The sequence below is a fragment of the Pseudophryne corroboree genome, chromosome 2, assembly GCF_028390025.1.
Source record: "Pseudophryne corroboree isolate aPseCor3 chromosome 2, aPseCor3.hap2, whole genome shotgun sequence".
Classification (NCBI taxonomy): domain Eukaryota; kingdom Metazoa; phylum Chordata; class Amphibia; order Anura; family Myobatrachidae; genus Pseudophryne; species Pseudophryne corroboree.
This window is the reverse complement of record NC_086445.1, coordinates 161,628,517-161,652,172: the sequence shown is the minus strand read 5'-3', so window position 1 is coordinate 161,652,172 and position 23,656 is coordinate 161,628,517. Positions and strand designations below refer to the sequence as shown.

The window sequence follows — 23,656 nt, the reverse complement described above, 5'->3', positions numbered from 1 at the left end:
TTGGCAGCTACTGATAAATGTGAATGCCACTTTTTCCATATAAAACATAATTAAACTCCACAACATTCATTGGTTAACTCCTAAAACCCAATGGTAATCTATTTTCTCATACGTCCTAGAGGATGCTGGGGTCCACTTCAGTACCATGGGGTATAGACGGTTCCGCAGGAGCCATGGGCACTTTAAGACTTTTCCAGAGTGTGAACTGGCTCCTTCCTCTATGCCCCTCCTCCAGACCTCAGTTTAGAAAATGTGCCCAGGCAGACTGCTCGCACTACAGTGGAGCTCTACTGAGTTTCACTGAAAGACTTTATGTTAGGTTTTTTATTTTCAGGGAGACTGCTGGCAATAGTCTCCCTGCTTTGTGGGACTTAGGGGGAAGAAGTAAGAATCAACTTAAGAGTTTCATGGCTCTGCTTCTTGCTGACAGGACACCATTAGCTCCTGAAGGGTACTGAACACTAGCTGCTGCTATGCGCTCACTCCCACAGCACGCCGTCACCCCCCTAACAGAGCCAGAAGTCAGAAGACGCGTGAGTATTAGAACCGGAGATCTGCAAGGGGGACCTCCGGTCATCGTGATGGCTCAAGGTACTGCGCAGCGAGTGGGAACGCTGCGCGCCCTTGCTACCCATACACAGCGCACAGCAGGGTGCAGGGCGCCATGGGCAGCATGAAAACCTACTCTAACAGGCAATAAGTAGCATATTGGGCCGTGGCAAGAGCCTACACCCCCGCCAGTATAAATATTTCCGTGAAAAAGTCTGAGGGGAAACGCGCCATTACAGGGGGCGGGGCTTCCTCCTCAGTCAGCCAGCACATTGCTCAGCACCATTTTCTCCAAGCAAGCTGCAGGGGAAGAAAACGCTGGTCCTCCTCCACTTCTGAACCAAGTATCAGGGGGCAAATAAGGGGAGGCGCAGTGTAAATTGGTGCTGTATTGTAAATTTGGCATTATAAAAGCGCTACAGGTCTCTGTGGACATTTTATATTACACAGGGATTTTATAACTAGCGCTGAGTTGTGTACTGGCAAATCTTCTCTGTGTACCTCTGACAGATTTTACTGTGGGTCTGTCCCCTATAAGTCCCGGTGTGTCTGTGGTGTGTTTGTGCAGGTGTGTGACATGTCTGAGGCAGGGAGCTCTTCCCCTGAGGGAGCCATTTTAGGGACACAGAGTTGTAATGTGGTGGCGCTGCCGGCACACCACGAGCCTGAATGGGTGAAAGAATGACGTGATAGTGTGAATCATATCGGTAAGAGATTGGATAAGTCTGAGTCTCATGCAGAAACCTGGAGAAAATCCGTGGAAGATATGATTTTTAATAGTTCTGCCTTTTCATCCACAGGGTACCCCTCCGGGTCACATAAAAGGTAATTTGCACAAGTTGTACAAACTGGTACCGACACGGACTCTGATTCCTGTGTCGACACTAGTGATTCCAGGGGAATAGATCCAAAATTAGCGAAAAACATTCAGTACATGATTGTTGCTATAAAGGAGGTCTTAGAAGTTACAGAGCCCCCTCCTTTACCTCAGGAGAAGGTTTACTTTTATAAAGAAAAGAAGATTAACGTAACTTTTCCTCCATCTCATGAGCTGAACACTCTCTTTGAGGGAGTCTGGGTAAACCCTGAAAAGAAATTTCAGATTCCCAAAAGAATTCAGGTTGCTTATCCTTTCCCGGCAGAGGACAGGAAAAGGTGGGAGTCACCCCTCGTTTTAGACAGTGCCCTGTCACGATTAACAAAAAGGTGATTCTCCCTGTGCCTGGGACGGCTTCCCTAAAGGAGCCGGCAGACCGCAAGTTAGAGACTACGTTAAAATCTTTTTATATGGCCAATGGGACACTGCTCAGGCCTACCATTGCCTGTGCGTGGGTGAGTAGTGCTATTGAAAAGTGGTCAGAAAACTTGTCATCAGACATTGACACAATAGATAGAAATGAGATTCTCCTCGGCAAGGAGGGCGTTGTGGATTCGCCAATGGAATGCTGCCGCAGATTCCAAAAGGAATATGGAGGCTCTCCCGTATAAAAGTGAGGCCTTGTTTGGAGATGGGCTGGATGCTTTCGTTTCTGCGGCTACCACAGGTAAGTCGACATTCTTGCCTCATGCTCCTGCGCCGGCGAAAAGGACACATCACTCTCAGATGCAGTCCTTTCGGCCCAATAAATACAAAAAGGGAAAAGGTTCCCCTTTCTTTGCAGGTAGGGGAAGGTGAAAAAGGAAAAAAGTCTGCAGCGTCTCCAGGATCACAGGAGCAGAAATCAACCCCTGCTTCTGCCAAATCTTCAGCATGACGCTGGGGCTTCCTTGCGGGAGTCTGCTCAGGTGGGGGCACGTCTGAAACTTTTTCAGTCAGTTCTGGGTTCAATCTGGCCTGGACCCGTGGATCTTACAAATTGTGTCTCACAGGCACAAACTGGAGTTTCAAGACGTTCCCCCATGCCGATTTTTCAAATCGACCTTACCAGCTTCTCTCTCAGACAGGGAAGTAGTAGCTGCAGCAATCCAAAAATTATGTCAGGATTAAGTCATTGTCCTGGTTCCCTTGTCACAACAAGGGGAAGGGTTTTATTCAAGCCTCTTTGTAGTTCCGAAGCTGGACGGCTCGGTCAGACCGATTCTAAACCTCAAAAATCTGAATCTCTACCTGCAAAGGTTCAAGTTCAAGATGGAATCTCTGAGGGCAGTGATTTCCAGTCTGGAGGAAGGGGATTTCATGGTGTCAGTGGACATAAAGGATGCCTACTTACATGTTCCCATTTATCCTCCACATCAAGCTTATCTGAGATTTGCGATACAGGAGTGTCATTACCAATTTCAGTTGTTGCCGTTTGGACTTTCCACGGCACCGAGGGTGTTCACCAAGGTGATGGCGGAGATGATGGTCCTCCTTCGACAGAAGGGAGTCAATATAATTCCTTACCTGGACGATCTCCTGATAAAAGCGAGGTCCAGGGAAAAGTTGGTGCAGAATATTGCACTCTCCCTGACAGTACTTCAACAACACGGTTGGATCATAAATTTTCCAAAGTCACAGTTGGAACTGACGACAAGATTGTCCTTTCTGGGGATGATACTGGACACAGAAGTACAGAGGGTATTTCTTCCAGTAGAAAAGGCTCTAGAAATCCAGAGATTGGTCAAACAAATTCTGAAACCAACAAGAGTGTCGATTCATCAGTGCATTCGGTTGTTGGGAAAGATGGTAGTGGCCTACGAAGCCATACAGTTTGGCCGATTCCATGCCAGAGTATTCCAGTGGGACCTGTTGGACAAGTGGTCCGGATCCCATCTACACATGCACCGGAAGATAATCCTGTCATTCAAAGCCAGAATTTCGCTCCTGTGGTGGCTACACAGTTCTCACCTACTAGAGGGATGCAGGTTCGGGATTCAGGACTGGGTCCTATTAACCACGGATGCAAGTCTCCGGGGCTGGGATGCAGTCACACAGGGGGAAAGCTTCCAAGGAAGATGTGTCAAGTCAGGAAACCTGTCTTCACATAAACGTTCTGGAGTTGAGAGCCATTTACCACAGCCTTCTACAAGTGGGGCATCATCTTCAAGATCAACCCGTACAGATCCAGTCGGACAATGTAACAGCAGTCGTGTACATAAACCGTCAGGGTGGAACGAAAAGCAGAGCGGCGATGGCAGAGGTGACAAAGATCCTCCTCTGGGCAGAAAGACATGCAGGAGCTCTGTTGGCAATTTTCATTCCGGGAGTGCACATCTGGGAAGCAGACACGATCTCCATCCAGGAGAATGGGGCCTCCACCAAGAAGTCTTCGCAAAGGTGTCAGGTCTTTGGGGAGTTCCTCAAGTAGACATGATGGCATCTCGTCTCAACAAGAAGCTTCAGAGATATTGTTTCAGGTCGAGAGACCCTCAAGCAATAGCAGTGGATGCACTTGTGGCCCAGTGGGTGTTTCGGTCGGTGTATGTCTTTCCTCCACTTCCACTAATACCAAAAGTGCTCAAGATCATAAGAAGAACAAGGGTTCGAGCGATCCTCATTGTCCCAGACTGGCCAAGGAGAGCTTGGTACCCAGATCTTCAGGAGTTGCTCATAGAAGATCCTCAGCCTCGTCCTCTTCGTGAGGACCTGCTGCAGCAGGGGCCATGCATGTATTAAGACGTACCGCGGCTACGTTTGACGGCATGGCTGTTGAGCGCCGGATCCTAGCCCGAAAGGGTATTCCCAAAGAAGTCATTCCCACTCTGATTCAGGCCAGGAAAGGAGTAACGTCTAAACATTACCACCGTATTTGGAGAAAATATGTGTCTTGGTGTGAATCCAAGAAGGCTCCTACGGAAGAGTTTGAGTTAGGACATTTTCTGCAGGCGGGTGTGGATGCGTGCCTACAATTGGGTTCAATCAAGGTCCAGATTTCGGCCTTATCCGTTTTCTTTCAGAAACAATTGGTCTCCCTTCCAGTAGTTCAGATGTTCATGAAAGGGGTTCTGCACATCCAACCTCCATTTGTGCCTCCAGTGGCACCATGGGATCTTAACGTGGTGTTGCAGTTCCTTCAATCGGATTGGTTTGAACCTCTACAGGAGATAGAGTTGAAGTTTTTCACTTGGAAAGTGGTCAAGCTGTTGGCCTTAGCATCCGCAAGGAGGGTGTCTGAGTTAGGGGCCTTGTCTCACAAGAGTCCTTACTGGATCATCCATGAAGATAGGGCTGAGTTAAGAACTCGTCAGCAATTTCTTCCGAAGGTGGTTTCTTCTTTCCATATAAACCAACCTATTATGGTGCCAGTGGCTACTGACACCTTCGCTGCTTCGAAGTCTCTGGATGTGGTCAGAGCTTTGAAAATTTATATTGCAAGAACAGCTCGGATATGGAAAACAGAGGTTCTGTTTGTCCTGTATGCTCCCAACAAGGGGGTTTATTTACTAATATTCGTGTTTTTGCCAATTTTAAGGGTGTTTGAACTCGAATGGTATCGGGTGCATTTTACTGCAACTTTTTGAATCCTGATACGGTTATTCACTAAGCTGCCGAGGTTTGCACAATCGTTTTTTCCGATGTCGATGTGATTCGTAATATCAGGCAGTGCTTTACGGGAGTGATGAGTAAAACACTGCCTGACAAAACACAAGGAATCTCGGCCGGATCTGTGAGATCCGTGCAGGGCTTCATTGTGTACCTTAAAAAGTTGTTTAAAGTCTTAAAAAATCTGAAAAAAATTGCGTGGGGTCCCCCCTCCTAAGCACAACCAGCCTCGGGCTCTTTGAGCCGGTCCTGGTAGAAAAAATATGGGGGGAAAAATGACAGGGGTTCCCCCATATTTCTTCAACCAGCACCGGGCTCTGCGCCTGGTCCTGGTTCCAAAAATACGGGGGACAAAAAGCGTAGGGGTCCCCCGTATTTTTGAAACCAGCACTGGGCTCCACTAGCCAGGTACATAATGCCACAGCCGGGGGACACTTTTATCCTGGTCCCTGCGGCCCTGGCATTACATACCCAACTAGTCACCCCTGGCCGGGGTACCCTGGAGGAGTGGGGACCCCTTCAATCAAGGGGTCCCCCCCCTCCAGCCACCCAAGGGCCAGGGGTGAAGCCCGAGGCTGTCCCCCCCATCCAAGGGCGCCGGATGGGGGGCTGATAGCCTTGTGAAAAATTGTGAATATTGTTTTTAGTAGCAGTACTACTACTAAAAAAATACCCCAATAAAAACAGGACACACACACCGTGACAGTATAAGTTTATTACATACATGCACACCAACATACACACATACTTACCTATGTTCCCACGAGGCTCGGTCCTCTTCTCCATGTAGAATCCTAGGGGTACCTGTGAAAAAAATTATACTCACATAATCCAGGGTAGAATCCGACCTTTGAATAATCCACGTACTTGGCAAAATAATAAAACGGGAACCCGACCACGCACTGAAAGGGGTCCCATGTTTACACATGGGACCCCTTTCCCCGACTGCCAGGACCCCCCCTGACTCCAGTCAAAAAGGGTCCCTTCAGCCAATCAGGGAGCGCCACGTCGTGGCACTCTCCTGATTGGCTGTGTGCTCCTGTAGTATCTGTCATGCAGCACACGGCACAGATACAATGTAGCGCCTATGCGCTCCATTGTAGCCAATGGTGGGAACTTTGCGGTCAGAGGTTGACCGAAAGTAACCTCACCGCTGACCGCAAAGTTCCCACCATTGGCTACAATGGAGCGCATAGGCGCTACATTGTGTCTGTGCCGTGTGCTGCCTGACAGACACTACAGGAGCACACAGCCAATCAGAAGAGTGCCACGACGTGGCGCTCCCTGATTGGCTGAAGGGACCCTCTTTGACAGGAGTCAGGGGGGATCCTGGCAGTTGGGGAAAGGGGTCCCATGTGTAAACATGGAACCCCTTTCAGTGCGTGGTCGGGTTCCCGTTTTATTATTTTGCCAAGTACGTGGATTATTCAAAGGTCTGATTCTACCCTGGATTATGTGAGTATAATTTTTTTCACAGGTACCCCTAGGATTCTACATGGAGAAGAGGACCGAGCCTCGTGGGAACATAGGTAAGTATGTGTGTATGTTGGTGTGCATGTATGTAATAAACTTATACTGTCACGGTGTGTGTGTCCTGTTTTTATTGGGGTATTTTTTTAGTAGTAGTACTACAGGTACCAGCGGGCCCGGTTTTCCATTGCATGCTGGTACTTGTGGTTCTCCAAGTACCAGCTTGCGGGGGAGGCTTGCTGGGACTTGTAGTACTGCTACTAAAAACAATATTCACAATTTTTCACAAGGCTATCAGCCCCCCATCCGCCGTCCTTGGATGGGGGGACAGCCTCGGGCTTCACCCCTGGCCCTTGGGTTGCTGGAGGGGGGGGACCCCTTGATTGAAGGGGTCCCCACTCCTGCAGGGTACCCCGGCCAGGGGTGACTAGTTGGGTATGTAATGCCAGGGCCGCAGGGACCAGGATAAAAGTGTCCCCCGGCTGTGGCATTATGTACCTGGCTAGTGGAGCCCGACGCTGGTTTCAAAAATACGGGGGACCCCTACGCTTTTTGTCCCCCGTATTTTTGGAACCAGGACCAGGTGCAGTGCCCGGGGCTGGTTGATTAAATATGGGGGAACCCCTGTCATTTTTCCCCCCATATTTTTTTCAACCAGGACCGCCTCAAAGAGCCCGAGGCTGGTTATGCTTAGGAGGGGGGACCCCATGCAATTTTTTTTAACAGATATTACACTAAACAGACCCTTTCCCATAGATAACCATGCACAGATCTCACTGATCCGTGCATGGGCCCTCATTCCGAGTTGTTCGCTCGGTAAAAATCTTCGCATCGCAGCGATTTTCCGCTTAATGCGCATGCGCAATGTCCGCACTGCGACTGCGCCAAGTAAATTTGCTATGCACTTAGTAATTTTACTCACGGCTTTTTCATCGGTCTGGCGATCGTAATGTGATTGACAGGAAATGGGTGTTACTGGGCGGAAATAGGCCGTTTTATGGGCGTGTGGGAAAAAACGCTACCGTTTCCGGAAAAAACGCAGGAGTGGCCGGAGAAACGGAGGAGTGTCTGGGCGAACGCTGGGAGTGTTTGTGACGTCAAACCAGGAACGACAAGCACTGAACTGATCGCAGATGCCGAGTAAGTCTGAAGCTACTCAGAAACTGCTACGAGGTGTGTAATCGCAATATTGCGAATACTTCGTTCGCAATTTTAAGATGCTAAGATTCACTCCCAGTAGGCGGCGGCTTAGCGTGAGCAACTCTGCTAAAATCGCCTTGCGAGCGAACAACTCGGAATGACCTCCATGGTTATCCAAACTCGACTGGAAAAAGCAGGTCTATTTTTTTGCTGCTTTTTTTAACGAATCGAAAAAAAACAGACCTGCACTTGAGCACTCAGAAACTAACACCCAAATACGAATGAATAGTGAATGCCCGTATTCTATGAAATAACAGCCGCGTTTGACCGATGGTCTATTCATTCGTATTTCGGAACGTTGTCATTCAAACCATTACGAATAGACCAGACACTGCCGAGATTGGTGCTTAGTGAATTCCCGGATTCGGCCAAACTCGGATTTTTAGTAAATACTGGCCAAGATTGGGTGTCCTGCTTCTAAGCAGACTATTGCGCGCTGGATCAGAGGTACGATTCAGCACGCTCATTCCACGGCAGGATTGCCGATACCGAGTTCGATGAATGCCCATTCTAATAGAAAGGTGGGCTCATCCTGGGCGGCTGCCCGTGGGGTCTCAGCGTTACAACTTTGCCGAGCAGCTACTTGGTCAGTGGCAAACACGTTTGCTAAGTTTTACAAGTTTGACACCTTGGCCGGTCAATCGGTGCTGCAGGGTCAACCGTACTCTCCCGCCCGTACTGGAGCTTTGGTATAACCCCATGGTATTGAAGTGGACCCCAGCATCCTCTAGGACGTATGAGAAAACAGGATTTTAATACCTACCGGTAAATCCTTTTCTCCTAGTCCGTAGAGGGTGCTGGGCACCCGGCCCAGTGCATTCTTTACCTGCAGTGGTTAGTTGTTGTAGTTACACAGGTGTTGTGTTAAAATTATTTTCAGCATGTTGCTGCAATAGTTCATGCCCGTTGGCATGTGTTATGTTGAATGCCATGTTGTGCGGCATGGTTGAAGTGTGAGCTGGTGTGAATCTCACCGTTAACTTTAAAGTAAATCGTTTCCTCGAAATGTCCGTTTTCCTGGGCACAGTTCCTATACTGAGGTCTGGTGGAGGGGCATAGAGGGAGGAGCCAGTTCACACTCTGGAGTCTTAAAGTGCCCATGGCTCCTGCGGAACCATCTATACCCCATGGTACTGAAGTGAACCCCAGCATCCTCTACGGACTAGGAGAAAAGGATTTACCGGTAGGTATTAAAATCCTGTTTTTGCTCATTCAAAGAAGTAATGTATCCTAAGGATGCTCCAGTTCTCTAGGCTTCAGGGCGCCATTTCAAACCTATAGAAGATTTAGGTCTTTAAATATAAAAAAAACATTTTTTTTCTAACATTCCATGTTTTTCGTCTTCACCTTGGGGTGATTCAGACCTGATCGAGCTACGATCATCTACACTGACATGCGGGGGGACGCCCAGCACAGGTCTAGCCTTCACGCATGTCAGACCTGGCCCCACCGCACAAGTTCAAAAGCATCGCACAACGGTGATGCTTTTGTACTCGAAGAGTAACTCCCAGCCAGCGAAGCTCCTGCGCGCTTGCCGCGAGTTACTCATTGTTGTGATGGTCACAGCAGCTGCGTGTGATGTCACTTAGCCGCTGCGTCCTGCCCCCTGCATGGTCCAGCCACGCCTGCGCTGGACTGCGCCCACAAAATGGCGGGCAAATGCCGCCAGGCTGCCCCCTTCCGCCAGCGACCGCCTCTGCCTGTCAATCAGGCAGAGGCAATCCCTGGGCTACGACAGCCGTCGGCTATCTGGCATGCGCCGGCGCACTTCTGACCTGATCGCTGCTCGGCGATTAATGGCAGCGTGCGATCAGGTCAGAATGACCCCCATAGTGGGTTTAGAGTGGCTTCCTTTACGTTGTTGTCGGATGGTGGGAGCAGTAGCGGATCTTGCCACGGGCAAGCAGTACTTTTGTCCGGGGCGCCGGCGCCATCCGGAGGGCGCAGCACCATGGCAAGATCCGCTACTGCTGTGCCCCCCGCTGCCCGCTGTGTCTCCCGCTGTGAAGGGAACTAGATGCTACGCGTCTAGTTTCCCTTCGTGGAGAGGACCTTTGCTGTGCGCTGCGCGATGACGTCATCGCACACCGCACAGCAAAGGTCTTCTCCACGAAGGGAACTAGATGCTACGCGCCTAGTTTCCCTTCGTGGGGAGGACCTTTGCTGTGCGGTGCGCGATGACGTCATCGCACACCGCACAGCATTTCAGCGGCGCTACTCTACTGTACAGGGGGTGTAACTGACCATGCCCCCTGTATGAAGCCACGCCCCTATTTCCCGCCCGGGGCGCAAAAAGGGCTAGAACCGGCCCTGGGTGGGAGGTTATATATAAGTCACTCATACAGTATGTCAGCGGGTGGATGGCTGATAGCAGCATTTTGGGGGAAAAAATCCTACCAGATAATGGATATTTTTTATTGGGGAAATTCAGCAATTCCAGATAAATCTGGAACGTTTGATAAGAGGGAGATGTTAAAAGATCACGAATATCTAAGATGGAAATGTGCACATATGATCTATTAATGTAAAATTCACAGAACATCATTATCTAATTAAACAGGATGCGTTTAGCATCCCGACTGTCAGGATGCCGCCGGTCATGTGACCGACACCGGAATCTCGACACCACTCAGGAGACCGACACCGGATCACGGACAGCTGACATCCCATAGGTGAGTATCAGGGTTCATGGTTAGGTTTAGGGGAGGTGGTTGATAAACAAAAGGTTGACAGTCAAAAGGTCGACACCGTAAGGCTGACGGTGTCAGAATGTCGACAGGGTCAAAGGGTCGACGTATGGTCGACACATGTTTTTTAGGAATTTTTACAACTTTTGCAACATTTACTATCCATGTCACAAACTATTACCTAGTAGTACTAGTAACTAGTAACCTTGTGGCGAGCAGGTCGAGCCATGCACATGAAGAGTGGTGAGAGAACGCATTTCAACAAATTGGGGTATAAAAAAATGTAAAAACCCAAAACACCCAATTTTTTTGTGTGTCAACCTTTTGACCCTGTCGACCTTTTGGCTGTCGACCCTTTAGTGTCAAACCAATGACTGTCTATCTTTTTAATGTCTATCTTCTGTATCACACCCTAGGGTTAGGACCCAGGGTGGGAGGGTTAGGCACTATGGGGGGTGGGAAGGTTAGGCACTATGGGGGGTGGGAGTGTTAGCCGTAGCTGCTACCCTCTGAGGGTTCGCCGAACCCGACACCCCTCAAGGTTTCGGGTTAGGGTTAGAGTGGGGTGGAGGGGGGGCTAGAAATACCTACCCCCTCCGAATTCAGGATCTTCAGTGTTGGGATGCCACTAACGGTCATGTGACCACCGGCATCCAAGCCGCCGGGATTTCATATGTATTCCAGTATTACTGCAAAGCAAATATGCCTAGCTGTCAGCCACTCTCTGTTGTGCTGGAGAAGCTCCTTAACATGGCAGTATGCTGCAGGAGTTACACAGAGCATGGTGGAATTATTTTGTTAAGCGCCAAGAATCCTGTTACTTCATACATACTGTTTATTTCAGCTTTTAAAATATCAATGTCATATAGTGGCTTAATTTTCTGTAAAAAAATACACGGTGGAGTCACTTTATTATGAGCACCAGCTTATAGCCAGAGTAACCGCCGTGTGCAGCAAGGACAGCAGCTAGACGGGATGAACCGTCGTTTTAGACACACGTCTGGTAGCTCGCAGGTTGATTCTGACGGTGAGCTGCTCCACCGTAGCGTGTCTGTCGGCCCTCACGCACCTTCATAGCCGACGTTCACCTCTGACATCAATGGCACGCGGTGCTCCGCAGTTTCCACGTCGGTTATTTGCAATGGTGCCATTTGTCCAGTCACGATACACCTTCACCACAGCAGCACGCAAACAGTTCCCAAACTGCGCTGTGTCAGAAATACTGCCAGCCTTGGCCTGAAAGCTGATAATCATCCCTTTTTGCAGTCGGATAAATCGCCCCTTTTACCAATGACGGCAACAAGTGATATTTGTGCAGATGGCCAATCACACACCTTATATACCCACCAACACGTGACTTACTTCATAGGCTACAAGCTGCCAACATCAAATGGAGAAGGTGGTCATAATACTAATGTGACTCAACCGTGTACATATATTTTTATGGTTTCCTCAAATTACAGATGACCACATTATAAAAATTGTGTTCCTCTATATACAGTATACTAAAAAGAGAATGTTTGTTTTACTATGTGAAGTGCATTTCCCAAAGCTATACAGTCAGATTATGTGTAGCATTCAGATAATTAGCAGCCGGCATAAAGCGTCATCACAGTCTTGTGTAATAACATTCTTTGCATAACTGCAGTGCATCTTTCCAAATTGTTTAGTTGTCTCTTCTCATATTCACAGCCAGTTATAGGGCCCTCAGGCACATCGGGGTAATTCAGAGTTGATCGTAGATGTGCTAAATGTCAGTAGCTGGGCTTCCCCCTGCTACTGACATGCAGGGGGAAGCCCAGCCCAGGGCTAGTCCACCCTGCATGTCAGGCTCTACCGCCTCCGCACAGGTACAAAAGCACCGCACGGCACTCTGGCAGGGAGCTACTGGCCGCGTCCCACGTCACAGCGGCTGCATGTGACGTCACGCAGCCGCCGCGGCCCGTCCCCCCCCACACACACATGGTCCGGACACGCCTCCGTTGTCCAGACTATGCCCTGCCAATGGCATTCTAACACCATTGGCACGCCCCCTCCCGCCCCGCAACCACCTCTGCCTGTCAATCAGGCAGAGGCGATCGCACCAGTGAGATGCTTATGGCATCTCACTGGCTGCACATGCGCAGTGGACTGCGCATAGTAATTCAGACTGCGATCACTGCCGCGATCCAGTCTGAATTACCCCCATAGAACCATTGCTTAAAAGAAAATCTGTTTCCTGGATTCAACAGTACTTACTCTGATACATCCCCAGCTATAAACTTCTCTCCAGTAGATGCTGCTGAAAATAGTTTTTATTGAGACTTTAGCACTGTTGTTAATTGGTGGTACATTATAGCCACCTCTATATACTGTATGTGTATTTAATAAAAGCTACTGTATTTCTGGGGCCAGTGGTAGAACTACTACTGCAGCAAGCCACATGGAGCCTGGGGATGTTGCTTTATTCCCTTAGGAGTGGTATTCAGTATGCCGGCTGTTGGGATCCCGACCCCCTGGAGGGAGAATAAGGGTCTCATTTGCGCTCGCCCAGATGCCGGCGGTCGGGACCTCTTAGGGGTGGTATTCAGTATGCCGGCTGTTGGGATCCCGGCGCTCAGCATACCGGCGCCGGAATCCCGACACCCGGCATACCAACAACTATTCTCCTTCTTGGGGCTGCACGACCCCCCTGGAGGGAGAATAAATAGCGTGGCGCGCTAACGTGCCTGCAGCGTGGTGAGCGCAGCAAGCCCGCAAGGGGCTCATTTGCGCTTGCCCAGCTGCCGGCATGCCAGCGGTCGGGATCCCGGCACCGGTATGCTGGCCACCGGGATTCCGGCCGCCGGCATAACATGCTACACCCTCCCTTAGAGTTCCCTGAGCTTGCATAGTGACTGTGGGCTGTGCAGTAATCTTCACACGGCATGAATAGGTAATGGGGGCATATGTGGATAAAGTACCCATGCCTCTGTAGGGTTGCCATCTTTGCAGTTGTGTGCACCCATAAAATCAATACCCACAAGGGGACGTAGCTGTGCCCCTTCAGTACTCGGGCCCGCCCAATGTCTCAGTGGCCCAAGGTTTGCCACTCCCCATCCAGAGTTTCTATGTACCCCAGCATTTCAATGTTGTACCCCTGCCTGTGAGCAGCCATACTTTTCACTAAAAACATGCAGAATAGCAGAGAATATATCAAAAGAAAAATAGGTAAATCCTATACAATATAGTATATCTTCTCCTTCCAAGCATCTGCATGAAGTTAATGTAAGAGATAATGGGATGTATTTACTAAGCCTTGGAAAAGAGATCAAATGGAGAGAGATAAAGTACCAGCCACTCAGCTCCTAACTGCCATGTTACAGGCTGTGTTTGAAAAATTATAGGAGCTGATCGACTGGTACTTTCTCTCCGCTTTATCTCTCTCCAAGGCTTAGTAAATAGACCCCATTATGATGTATCAATTCCATATTTTACATCTTTGTTTAATAAGTAATGAAATCTTTCCATAACCTTTATAAGATCATTGCTGAATGGGGATCTTATTGGCTACAAAATCCGTGCCCATGCTGTTACATATCTCTCACAAAGCTACATGAAGCATGTTATCTACTTTAAAACTAAAATGGCAAACTTGACAGATCTTAGAAGAATATACACCCATCAGCCATAAAATTAAAAAAACTGACATGGTGGGATATACTAGGCAGTAAGTGAACAGTCAGCTCTTGAAGATGATGTGTTAGAAGCAGGAAAAATATGCAAGCGTAATGATTTGACCGACTCTGAGAAGGGACAAATTGCGATGGCTGGATAACTGGGACAACGCATCTCAAAAACGGCAGGTCTTGTGGGGTGTTCCCAGTATTCAGTGGTTAGTACCTACCAAAAGTGGTCCAAGGAAACATAACTGGTGAACCAGGAACAGGGTCATGGGTGCCCAAAGCTCATTGATGTGCGTGGGGAGGGAAAGCTAGCCGGTCTGGTCCGTTCCTGCGGAAGAGCTACTGTAGCACAAACTGCTGATAAAAGTGAATGCTGGCTATGATGGGAAGGTGTTAGAACACATGCTTGCTGCATATGGGTCTGTGTAGCTACAGACCAGTCAGAGTGCCCATGCCAGCTCCTGTCCACTGCTGAGAGCACATACAATAGGCACGTAAGTGTCAGAGCTGGACCATTGAGCAATGGAAATAGGTGGCCTGATCTGATGAATCACATTTTCTTTTACATCATGTGGACAGCTATGTGGTCATGCGTCATTTACATGGGGAAGAGATGGCACCAAGATGCACCATGGGAGGAAGGCAAGCCGGCAAAGGCAGTATGATGCTCTGGGCAATGTTCTGCTGGGAAGCCTTGGGTCCTAGTATTCATGTGGATATTACTTTGACACGTACCACCTACCTAAGCATTGTTGCAGACCAAGTACACCCCTTCATGGCAACATTATTACCTGATGACAGTGGCCTCTTTCAACAGGATATTGCGCCCTGCCACACTGCAAACATAGTTCAGGGATGGATTGAGGTACATGAAAAAAAGAGTTTAACTTGTTTACTTGGCCTTCCATATTCACCAGATCTCAACCCGATCAAACATCTGTGATATGAGCTAGAAAATCATATCCAAGTCGTGGAGGCTCTATCCATAACTTACAGGACTTAAAGGATCTGTTTTGGTGCCAGATACCAAAGGACACCTTCAGAGGTCTTGTGGAGTCCATGACTCGATGGATCAGATCTGTTTTGGTGGCATGATTGAGACATACACAATAATAGGCAGGTGGTTTTAATGTTATGGCTGATAGGTGTATTACCATCTCATGATAATTGATCCCAAGGAATTTTCCTCCCTTATTTTCAAGGATGAAAGCAGACCTTAGTCCATGCTTGGGTATGACCACTGCAAGCAGACCTCAGGCATTTCGTCCATGCTTGGGTATGACCACTGCAATAAACATAAATGTAAACCCAGGAAGGAATAACCCCATAGTTATTTCAGAGTCTCCCAGGAAGAGTCTCATTTTCTATGTTCCACAATCTCCAGAAAGCACTATTGGATTTTGCATGGAATATATAAACCTCCGAGGGGTTATCTACAAATACGTGTAATGGGGCTAATTCAGGTTGGATCGCAAATTGCGATCCATCCGGAATTATTGCGATTGCCCCGCGGGCGCATGCACAGCGCCCGTCCTTCGCATGCACCTGCACTTTCTGCAGGGGCCTGCAGAAAATGCAATCGCCTCTACCTGTCAATCAGGCAGAGGCGGTCGTGGGGTGGGGGGGCAGCAACGCTCCATTTCCAGGGCGGAGACGGAGCGTTGCAGAGGCGGCCAAACGGGGGCAGAGCAAACGGGGGCATGGCAGGGGCGTGATTGCGGCATCTGTGTAACGTCACAGGCAGCCGTCATGATCGGGAAGATGGCGGCGGGCCTCCTGTGCCGGCAGGAGGCATCCTTAATTTCTGCTAACAAGCAGAAATTGGGGTGCGATCGCAATTTCTGCTTGTTGAAGGGGGGGAGGTGCCGGTCAGCATGCTGGGCAGCCTTACCCTGCGATGGGCGGCCCCCAGCATGCTAACAAAAGGATTGCAAACTCTGCTAATTAGCAGAATTTGCAATCCTTACTGAATTAGCCCCAAAGCTTGCAAATAGAGCTGGCACAGAATTTACAGAAATTAACTATATCATCCTGCTAAAATGACTACACCTGTATTACACCACAGGAAACTATGTAGAATGTATACGATAGCCAGCTCACTGTGCTGCAGGATCTTTGACTACTGACGTACCACCGGTCATATGGTGTAGAGCTGTCCGTGAAGTAAAACATTTTGGGATAAAATACATCCTTGATGGTATGTTAGAGGTTCCTGTTTCTAAAGACCCCAAAATTTGTCTCTTACAGTAGCTTCTTCTTCTCATGACCTGAGATCATAGTTTGGCTTTTTGCATGAATGGAAAACATTACTATCTACAGTCCGAAGAAAACAAGTTTACGTTAATCTGGAGTTACTGATTTTTTTAGTGATTGTCAAAAATTTTCAGAATACATCTTTTATTTATATTCATAACCAATCAAACCTCTGCATAATACCATTAAATAGGTTTTTCCATAAAAAAATCTCTATATGATTAATGTCCCCACTTAAGCTATTATTTCTTTCTTGCTTTAGGGTAGTGATTACGCAGGAAACAAAAGGTGCAACATTGGAGGGGACCTTCTTCTCTCAGTGCTTAATATGTTGAGTTTCGTCATCCATCCCCCTTTCATTCTCTTTCTTAATGCACAATAGTTCTCTCTCTACATTATGGGGGTCATTCCGAGTTGTTCGCTAGCTGCTTTCGTTCGCAGCGCAGCGATTAGGTGAAAAAGCGGCACTTCTGCGCATGCATATGGGACGCAATACGCACGTGCGACGTACTTTCACAAAAGCCGATGCAGTTTCACACAAGGTCTAGCGACGCTTTTCAGTCGCACTGCTGCCCGCAGAGTGATTGACAGGAAGTGGGTGTTTCTGGGTGGTAACTGACCGTTTTCAGGGAGTGTGTGTAAAAACGCAGGCGTGTCAGATACAAATGCAGGCATGCCTGGGGAAACGCAGGCATTGCTGGCCGAACGCAGGGCGTGTTCGTGACGTCAAAACAGGAACTAAATAGTCTGAAGTGATCGCAAGCTAGGAGTAGGTCTGGAGCTGCTCAGAAACTACACAATCTTTTTTTGCAGCAGCGCTGCGATCCTTTCGTTCGCACTTCTGCTAAGCTAAGATACACTCCCAGAGGGCGGCGGCTTAGCGTTTGCACAGCTGCTAAAAGCAGCTAGCGAGCGATCAACTTGAAATGAGGGCCTATGCTGTATAAAGCTTAAAGAAATGTTATGTCTGGATCAATTGTTAACGTTTTTGTCTTGTTATAGGTTTGTAAATGTCTTCTTGCTTGGTAATCAATAAGTAATTTTATTTTTTTCTTTAATTGGAGAAAATCCACCAATATTTATGAATGTCTTGGCTGCACTCATCTTACTAGGGTTAAGATTTGGAGATAAATTGCAGAGTGATAAAGTACCAACCAATCAGCTCATAACTGTCATTTTTCAAACACAGCTGGTAACATGGCAGTTAGGAGCTGATTGGTTAGTACTTTATCACTGTGCAATTTATCACTCTCACAGGCTTGATAAATCTGGGCCTTGGTTTGGCCGATTTTTTTAGGTAAATTTTGCATAAGCCAAAAATCAATTGTCTATGACATTCAATATACTATTTCAATTTGCTGTTTATGTGGTTTTTTTTTTTATTTCTTCTAGCTGTAAAGCCTTCAAGCAAATCTGCCACTAATACTAAGGATGACTCTAAAACAAGTAATACAGTTACGATCACTGGAATTTCACTGTGCCTCTTCATCATCTTCATTACTATTGTAATCACTGTCTGGAGGAAATTCACCAAAGCCAGCAAGTGCAGTCTAACAGCCAGACACAGTTCAACTCATTCACCCAACTGTCGGAAGAACTCTGATGAAGAAAAAATCTACCAAATGAGGGAAAGCTTCTCTGACGTAGGGGATGGCCAGCAGGAGAGCTTGGAAGAGGTTGTCCATATACCTTTAAATTACAGGCAAAGTGAACATGTTACTGAAGAGCAAGCCATCACAGAAAACGACTGCTCACAGGCCAATCAGAAGATCATCCCACCGATTTTCAGTTATCGACTTGCCCAACTGCAGCTAAAAGAGATGAAACAAAAGGGCCTCACAGAGGCCACAAAGGTCTATCACGTCTCTCAGAATCCTATGGCAGACACTGCACTTGACGTCTCGCTGCCTCCACCCCAGGTCTCGGAAAACTCAGACGAAACTGCAACAAACAAGTTTAGGATACAGTCTCCATTTTTAGAACCAAAGAATAGCCAAAACCGAAATATAGGTGAAAGGCCAAACTCAAGGTGTGTCTTTCCACCAACACAAAGACTTAGTCCAAGTCAAACATTGCCTAAAGTAACCCATCTTAAGAACACTGATGCCAAAGCAAGATATGATAAAGGCTATCAAAAAAGCAACAACTTCCGGAGAACATCTAGTTTTCATGAAACTAAGCACAATAAACCGTATAGGGAAAGAAGTCTGACATCTCCCTCTCCTAGACATACAATGGTATATAACTCAAGAACCAAAATGTGGGAGTATGCCACAGTAGAGAGGTCGAAGCATAAACCAATTAGGCTAGAAAGAAGCCCTGAAAATCTCACAAGAGGTGCCTCTTTCCCACTAAGTGCAACTGGGCATCCATCAAATAATCAATATCTTCAACCAGGGGAGAGTAAACCTGATTTAATCTGCAGCCGGTATATTGCAGGGAAGTCATCAAAACTGGAGAGACCTGAGCAGATCAGAGTACGCAAAGGTCCTTCCCCAGTTGATAGACCTTGGAACAAGGTCCAAGATGGCTTATCTTTTCCTAAAGATAACTACCAAAGGAGCAGCCCTCACAGTCCTGCTCATTACCGAAGAGAAAAATGCCAGAGTTTTCCCTGGGGCAATGAATATTCTTTCTATGATAATACAACATTTGGACTCACAGAAGCTGAACAACAGATGATTGACTTACCTGGATATTTTGCTTCTAATGAAGAAGATGAAACAAGTACTCTAAGCATAGAAAGATTAGTCATGTAAATAATCAACCATGCTGACTGTGATTTAAGTTTTTCTTTATCATTTGTATATTTTGTAAATTGGGGACAATTCAGGTTTGTAAGCAAACCAAAAAAGCAAGCAACTGGGCAAAACCGTGCGGCACTTCCAGTGGGACCAGTGGCGGAACTGGCGAGCGGTGGGCCCAGGTGCAGCAAAATGCTTTGGGGCCCCCTCCCCTCTCATCCAGTCCAAGTCCAACCACCTCCCCCCAAATTGTTAGTTGTGGCGGGCCACATGCCACATTGGGTGTGGCCAAAAAAAATGGGGGCGTAATACACATATGACCCAAATAGTGCAGTGCCAGATACACATATGCCCCCACGGTGCCAGATATGCCCTCATAGCGCCAGATATGCCCCCACAGTGCTAGATATGCCCCCACAGTGCCAGTTTAGGTATTTTTACCTGCGCATTGCCAGGGGTTTCATGCACGTTGCCAGGGGTTTTACATGTTGTGTCATGCTTTTTCCCAGGGGTTTTATGCTCTGGGATCCATGCTCGTTGCCACGGGGAATGCTCGTTGCCTAGGGGTAGCTAGGGATGGCCACTGACCATCGATGTTATCCATCAATGGTGACCATCGATGGATAACCCGATGGCCATCCCTAGCATTTGCATTTGTTGGTGGGCACCAGCCCGCCAGCACTATAATCCTCTCCCCTTCCCTCCTCCCCTATACTCCGCTAGGCTGGCGGAGTTTTCCGGAATGACGCGATCACGTCATCCACCGGGCCGGCTGAGCGGAGTAAGTAGGAGGAGGGAGGGAGGGGGAGCACTGGCATGCCCGGAAAAAAATTCCGGAGTTGCCAGTCTGCACAGCGCAGCTGAACCCAGAAATTTTCCGGGCATGCCACTGAAGAGGTTAAATGCCGCTGGTTTTGGGCCCCTTGACAGCGGTAGATCTGCCACTGGGTGGGACAGATGTAACATGTGCAGAGTTAGATTTGGATGGGTTATATTGTTTCTGTGCATGGATAATACTGGCTGCTTAATTTTTACGCTGCAATTTAGATTTCTGTTTGAACACACACCACCCAAATCTAAATCTCTCTGCACATGTTACATCTACCCCACCTGCAGTGCAAAATGGTTTTGCCCAGTTGCTTGCTTTTTTGGTTTGCTAACAAACCTGAATAAGGCCCATTGATAGCAGTAGTAGTCAAGGGCACTTGTAGCCTGGATTAGACATGTGACCGAAAACAGTTGTTGAACAATGTGTTCCAATGTGTGCTTCATGTGTCTGCAGAGAGGAGAAAACACCACCAAATAACCAACCATCCCTTCATTCACCCCAGGAAATGCCTCCAATGACTACTCTCTGCCCCTTATTTGGCACCACAAATAAGGACTCTGCACCATAAATTCTAGTCAAGAATGCTTAGATGACTTCTTTAGGCGTTTTTGGCAACTTTCTTCTTAAACACAGTTCTTTTTTTCACGAATAATTAGCAAAATATAAATTAGGAAAAATGTAAAAAGCAAAAAGTTTCCAAAAATACAGATATGCAGGGCTGTAACTAGGGGCGTGCGAGTAGTGCAGTCTCACAGGCCACACAGGCCTGGGAGCGGTATCGTTGCTGTCCCATAGCACCTGCATGTAGCTTACAAAGGGCCTGGAACGGAATCCTGCAGCCAGTAGTGCTACTGTAGACCACCCTGCAGCCTGTGGAGCTACCCAAAGTGTCCTTAGAACGCTCCTGACAAAGCTCTACTTTCCAGAGCCGACGGCCCGCCCCTTGGGTATGACTTCTTCATGTTTAGGAGGCGGGGCCAGTACTGCTCCCTATTTCGGCACTGCAACTACGCACGTGTTTTCTGAAAGTCATTTTACTGTAATTACGAATATTTTTACTGTGCTTTTCAAATATTTCATTTTTTAAAAACCTCATGTTTCAATATCTGAAAGCAGGCATAAGAGCAGGTAATCAAGTCTTAACATATGAAGAGGAATCTATGGAAAATGTGGTGAGAGCTTATAACGTTTATTAAGTTGCTACTTTTTCACGGGTGCTATTAAAATGATTAAAAGAAACAGATTATTTTGTCAGTGTCTCTGAGTAACACAACATGAAGCGTATTGCTGCAGATTCCTTTATACGCTGTGTTCCAGCTGAATATAAAATATAGTTAGGCGACTTGAATGTTGTTGAATTGATCCCTTCAGTTGAATGAACGAACCATGTACTCTATATTGTACTCTTGTGATAACAATCCAAAGCCGTTAACCATTCACTCCATCCCCACTGCCAGCATTGAGGAACGATGAGTGTCTGATCTTCATGGTGGTAAATTTTAGAGAGTACCATAACCCATGCCAAGTGGACCATACAATACCGTTGTCGTATTCGCCTGCATAGTTGCCATTTTTATAATACACCCCATTTAAGTTGCCTGTATGACACCTGCAATATAAAAAAAGATAGAATTGTAATTTGCGGCAATTATACTTGCACAGTATAATTGTGACTCAGCTGTAACGTTATTATGTAGAGATCACAATGTTAATAAAAGGAGGGACCATTAAGTAATAAAAGTAGTGTGCACATTTACATTTATTTTATTTTTTATTATATTTACTTTTATTCTGAGCTTAATGGCTTCCTCTGTCCTTAATGTGCACCAGCCAATAACAGTGAAAGCATTAGTACTGTAGTAACGTTTCTTGACAACTTTTTGTCCCACAGGAAAAGGAGTCTTTTGGACCAGAAATATGTGCTATGAAAACACCTGGGAGATAGGTACAATAATGCCTTGTATTGCCTCTAGGTATTCATTGGGGCAGTTAATGCCCTATTAATGGAATATTTTTTCTTTTGTTTGGATCATTTATTCTGGCAGTACAGTACCAATGGCAATATGCTGTAGGAATATTTCTTAGAATAATAATACCTATAAAAAAGTGAACACATTTTTCTTCTTCGTTACTTTCTTTACATACCTGTTAAACCACCAGCCACATTTATTTTCTTTTGCACAGTTGCCCGTAGCGAAGCGGTCATTGTCCTTATCAGGTGTACTAAACGGCATTCCCTTCAGTGATGCAGACCACTGGTCTGCAAAGTTGCTCCCACCAGCCAGGGCATCACCCGCATTACCGGAGTAATATTCCACCCACAGCCTGTATTTGTCCTGTAGATCAGGATGAATGTTATAAGCCATTTTGTGTATACCATACGTAGTAGAGGCAGCAAATTGTACATTTACACAATATTATTAATTTGAAACTAGAACTACCCATGTAAAGTTGTAATATGCAATAACATTTTCTTTTATTTAATTGAAGTCAATTAACTTTTAGTCTACATAAAACAGCAACAAAATACTATCATACAGGGGCACCGGAATGTTTTTAGGTTGGGGGGCGTAGAAAAAAATAGGATTTTAATACCTACCGGTAAATCCTTTTCTCTTAGTCCGCAGAGGATGCTGGGGATGCTTCAAGAACCATGGGGTATAGACGGGATCCGCAGGAGACATGGGCACTTTAAGACTTTGAATGGGTGTGAACTGGCTCCTCCCTCTATGCCCCTCCTCCAGACTCCAGTTATAGGAACTGTGTCCAGGGAGACGGACATTTAGAGGAAAAGGATTTATTGTTAAACTAATGGTGAGATACATACCAGCTCACACCACAAACACGCCGTACAACCTGGCATTTAACAGAATTCCAGTCAATGGCATGAACAAAAATCAGTAACAGGCTGACCATAACCAAAGCACAACCTTTGTGTAACACAAGCAATAACTATTAACAAGTACTGCAGATAGGGTCCGCACTGGGACGGGCGCCCAGCATCCTCTACGGACTAAGGATTTACCGGTAGGTATTAAAATCCTATTTTCTCATACGTCCTAGAGGTTGCTGGGGATGCTTCAAGAACCATGGAGTTTATACCAAAGCTCCAGAACGGGCGGGAGAGTGCGGATGACTCTGCAGCACCGATTGACCAAACATGAGGTTATTCATCAGCCAGGGTATCAAACTTGTAGAACTTAGCAAAAGTGTTTGAACCCGACCAAGTAGCCGCTCGGCAAAGCTGTAACGCCGAGACCCCTCGGGCAGCCGCCCAATATGAGCCCACCTTTCTCGTAGAATGGGTCTTCACCGATTTCGGCAACGGCAATCCCGCCGTAGAATGAGCGTGTTGAATCGTATTACAGATCCAGCGTGCAATAGTCTACTTGGAAGCAGGAGCCCCAATCTTGTTGGGAGCATACAGGATAAACAGAGCCTCCGTTTTTCTAATCTGAGCCGTTCTGGCGACATAAATTTTCAAAGCTCTGACCACATCGAGAGACTTCCGCCAAGGCTTCAGTAGCCACTGGCACCACAATAGGTTGGTTCATGTGAAACGATGAAACCACTTTTGGTAGAAATTGTTGACAAGTTCTTAACTCCACTCTATCTACATGGAATATCAAATAGGGGCTCTTGTGAGACAAAGCCGCTAATTCAGACACCTGCCTTGCGGATGCCAAGGCCAACAGCATGACCACTTTCCAAGTGAGGAATTTGCGCTCAACCTTATGTAAAGGTTCAAACCAATGAGATTGCAGGAACTGCAACACCACGTTAAGATCCCATGGTGCCACTGGGGCACAAAGGGAGGT

General features: G+C 47.0%; 2 protein-coding genes across 4 annotated transcripts in view; one reads left to right on the top strand and one right to left on the bottom strand.

The window, feature by feature from the left end:
• The window catches only part of THSD1 (thrombospondin type 1 domain containing 1), a 68,311-nt gene extending 47,234 nt beyond the window's left edge, over positions 1 to 21,077 (top strand). For both annotated transcript variants that reach the window (XM_063951917.1, XM_063951915.1), the window contains one exon: positions 17,658 to 21,077. In XM_063951917.1, the coding sequence (XP_063807987.1) occupies positions 17,658 to 19,024 (1,367 nt within the window). In that variant the 3' untranslated portion in view covers positions 19,025 to 21,077. The remainder of the gene's footprint in view (positions 1 to 17,657) is intronic.
• Positions 21,007 to 23,656, bottom strand: part of LOC135005405 (fibrinogen-like protein 1) — a 149,052-nt gene continuing 146,402 nt past the window's right edge. For both annotated transcript variants that reach the window (XM_063951930.1, XM_063951929.1), the window contains exons 7-8: positions 21,984 to 22,174; positions 21,007 to 21,447 (exon numbers count right to left, since the gene is read on the bottom strand). In XM_063951930.1, coding sequence (XP_063808000.1) covers positions 21,267 to 21,447; positions 21,984 to 22,174 — 372 coding nt within the window. In that variant the 3' untranslated portion in view covers positions 21,007 to 21,266. The remainder of the gene's footprint in view (positions 21,448 to 21,983; positions 22,175 to 23,656) is intronic.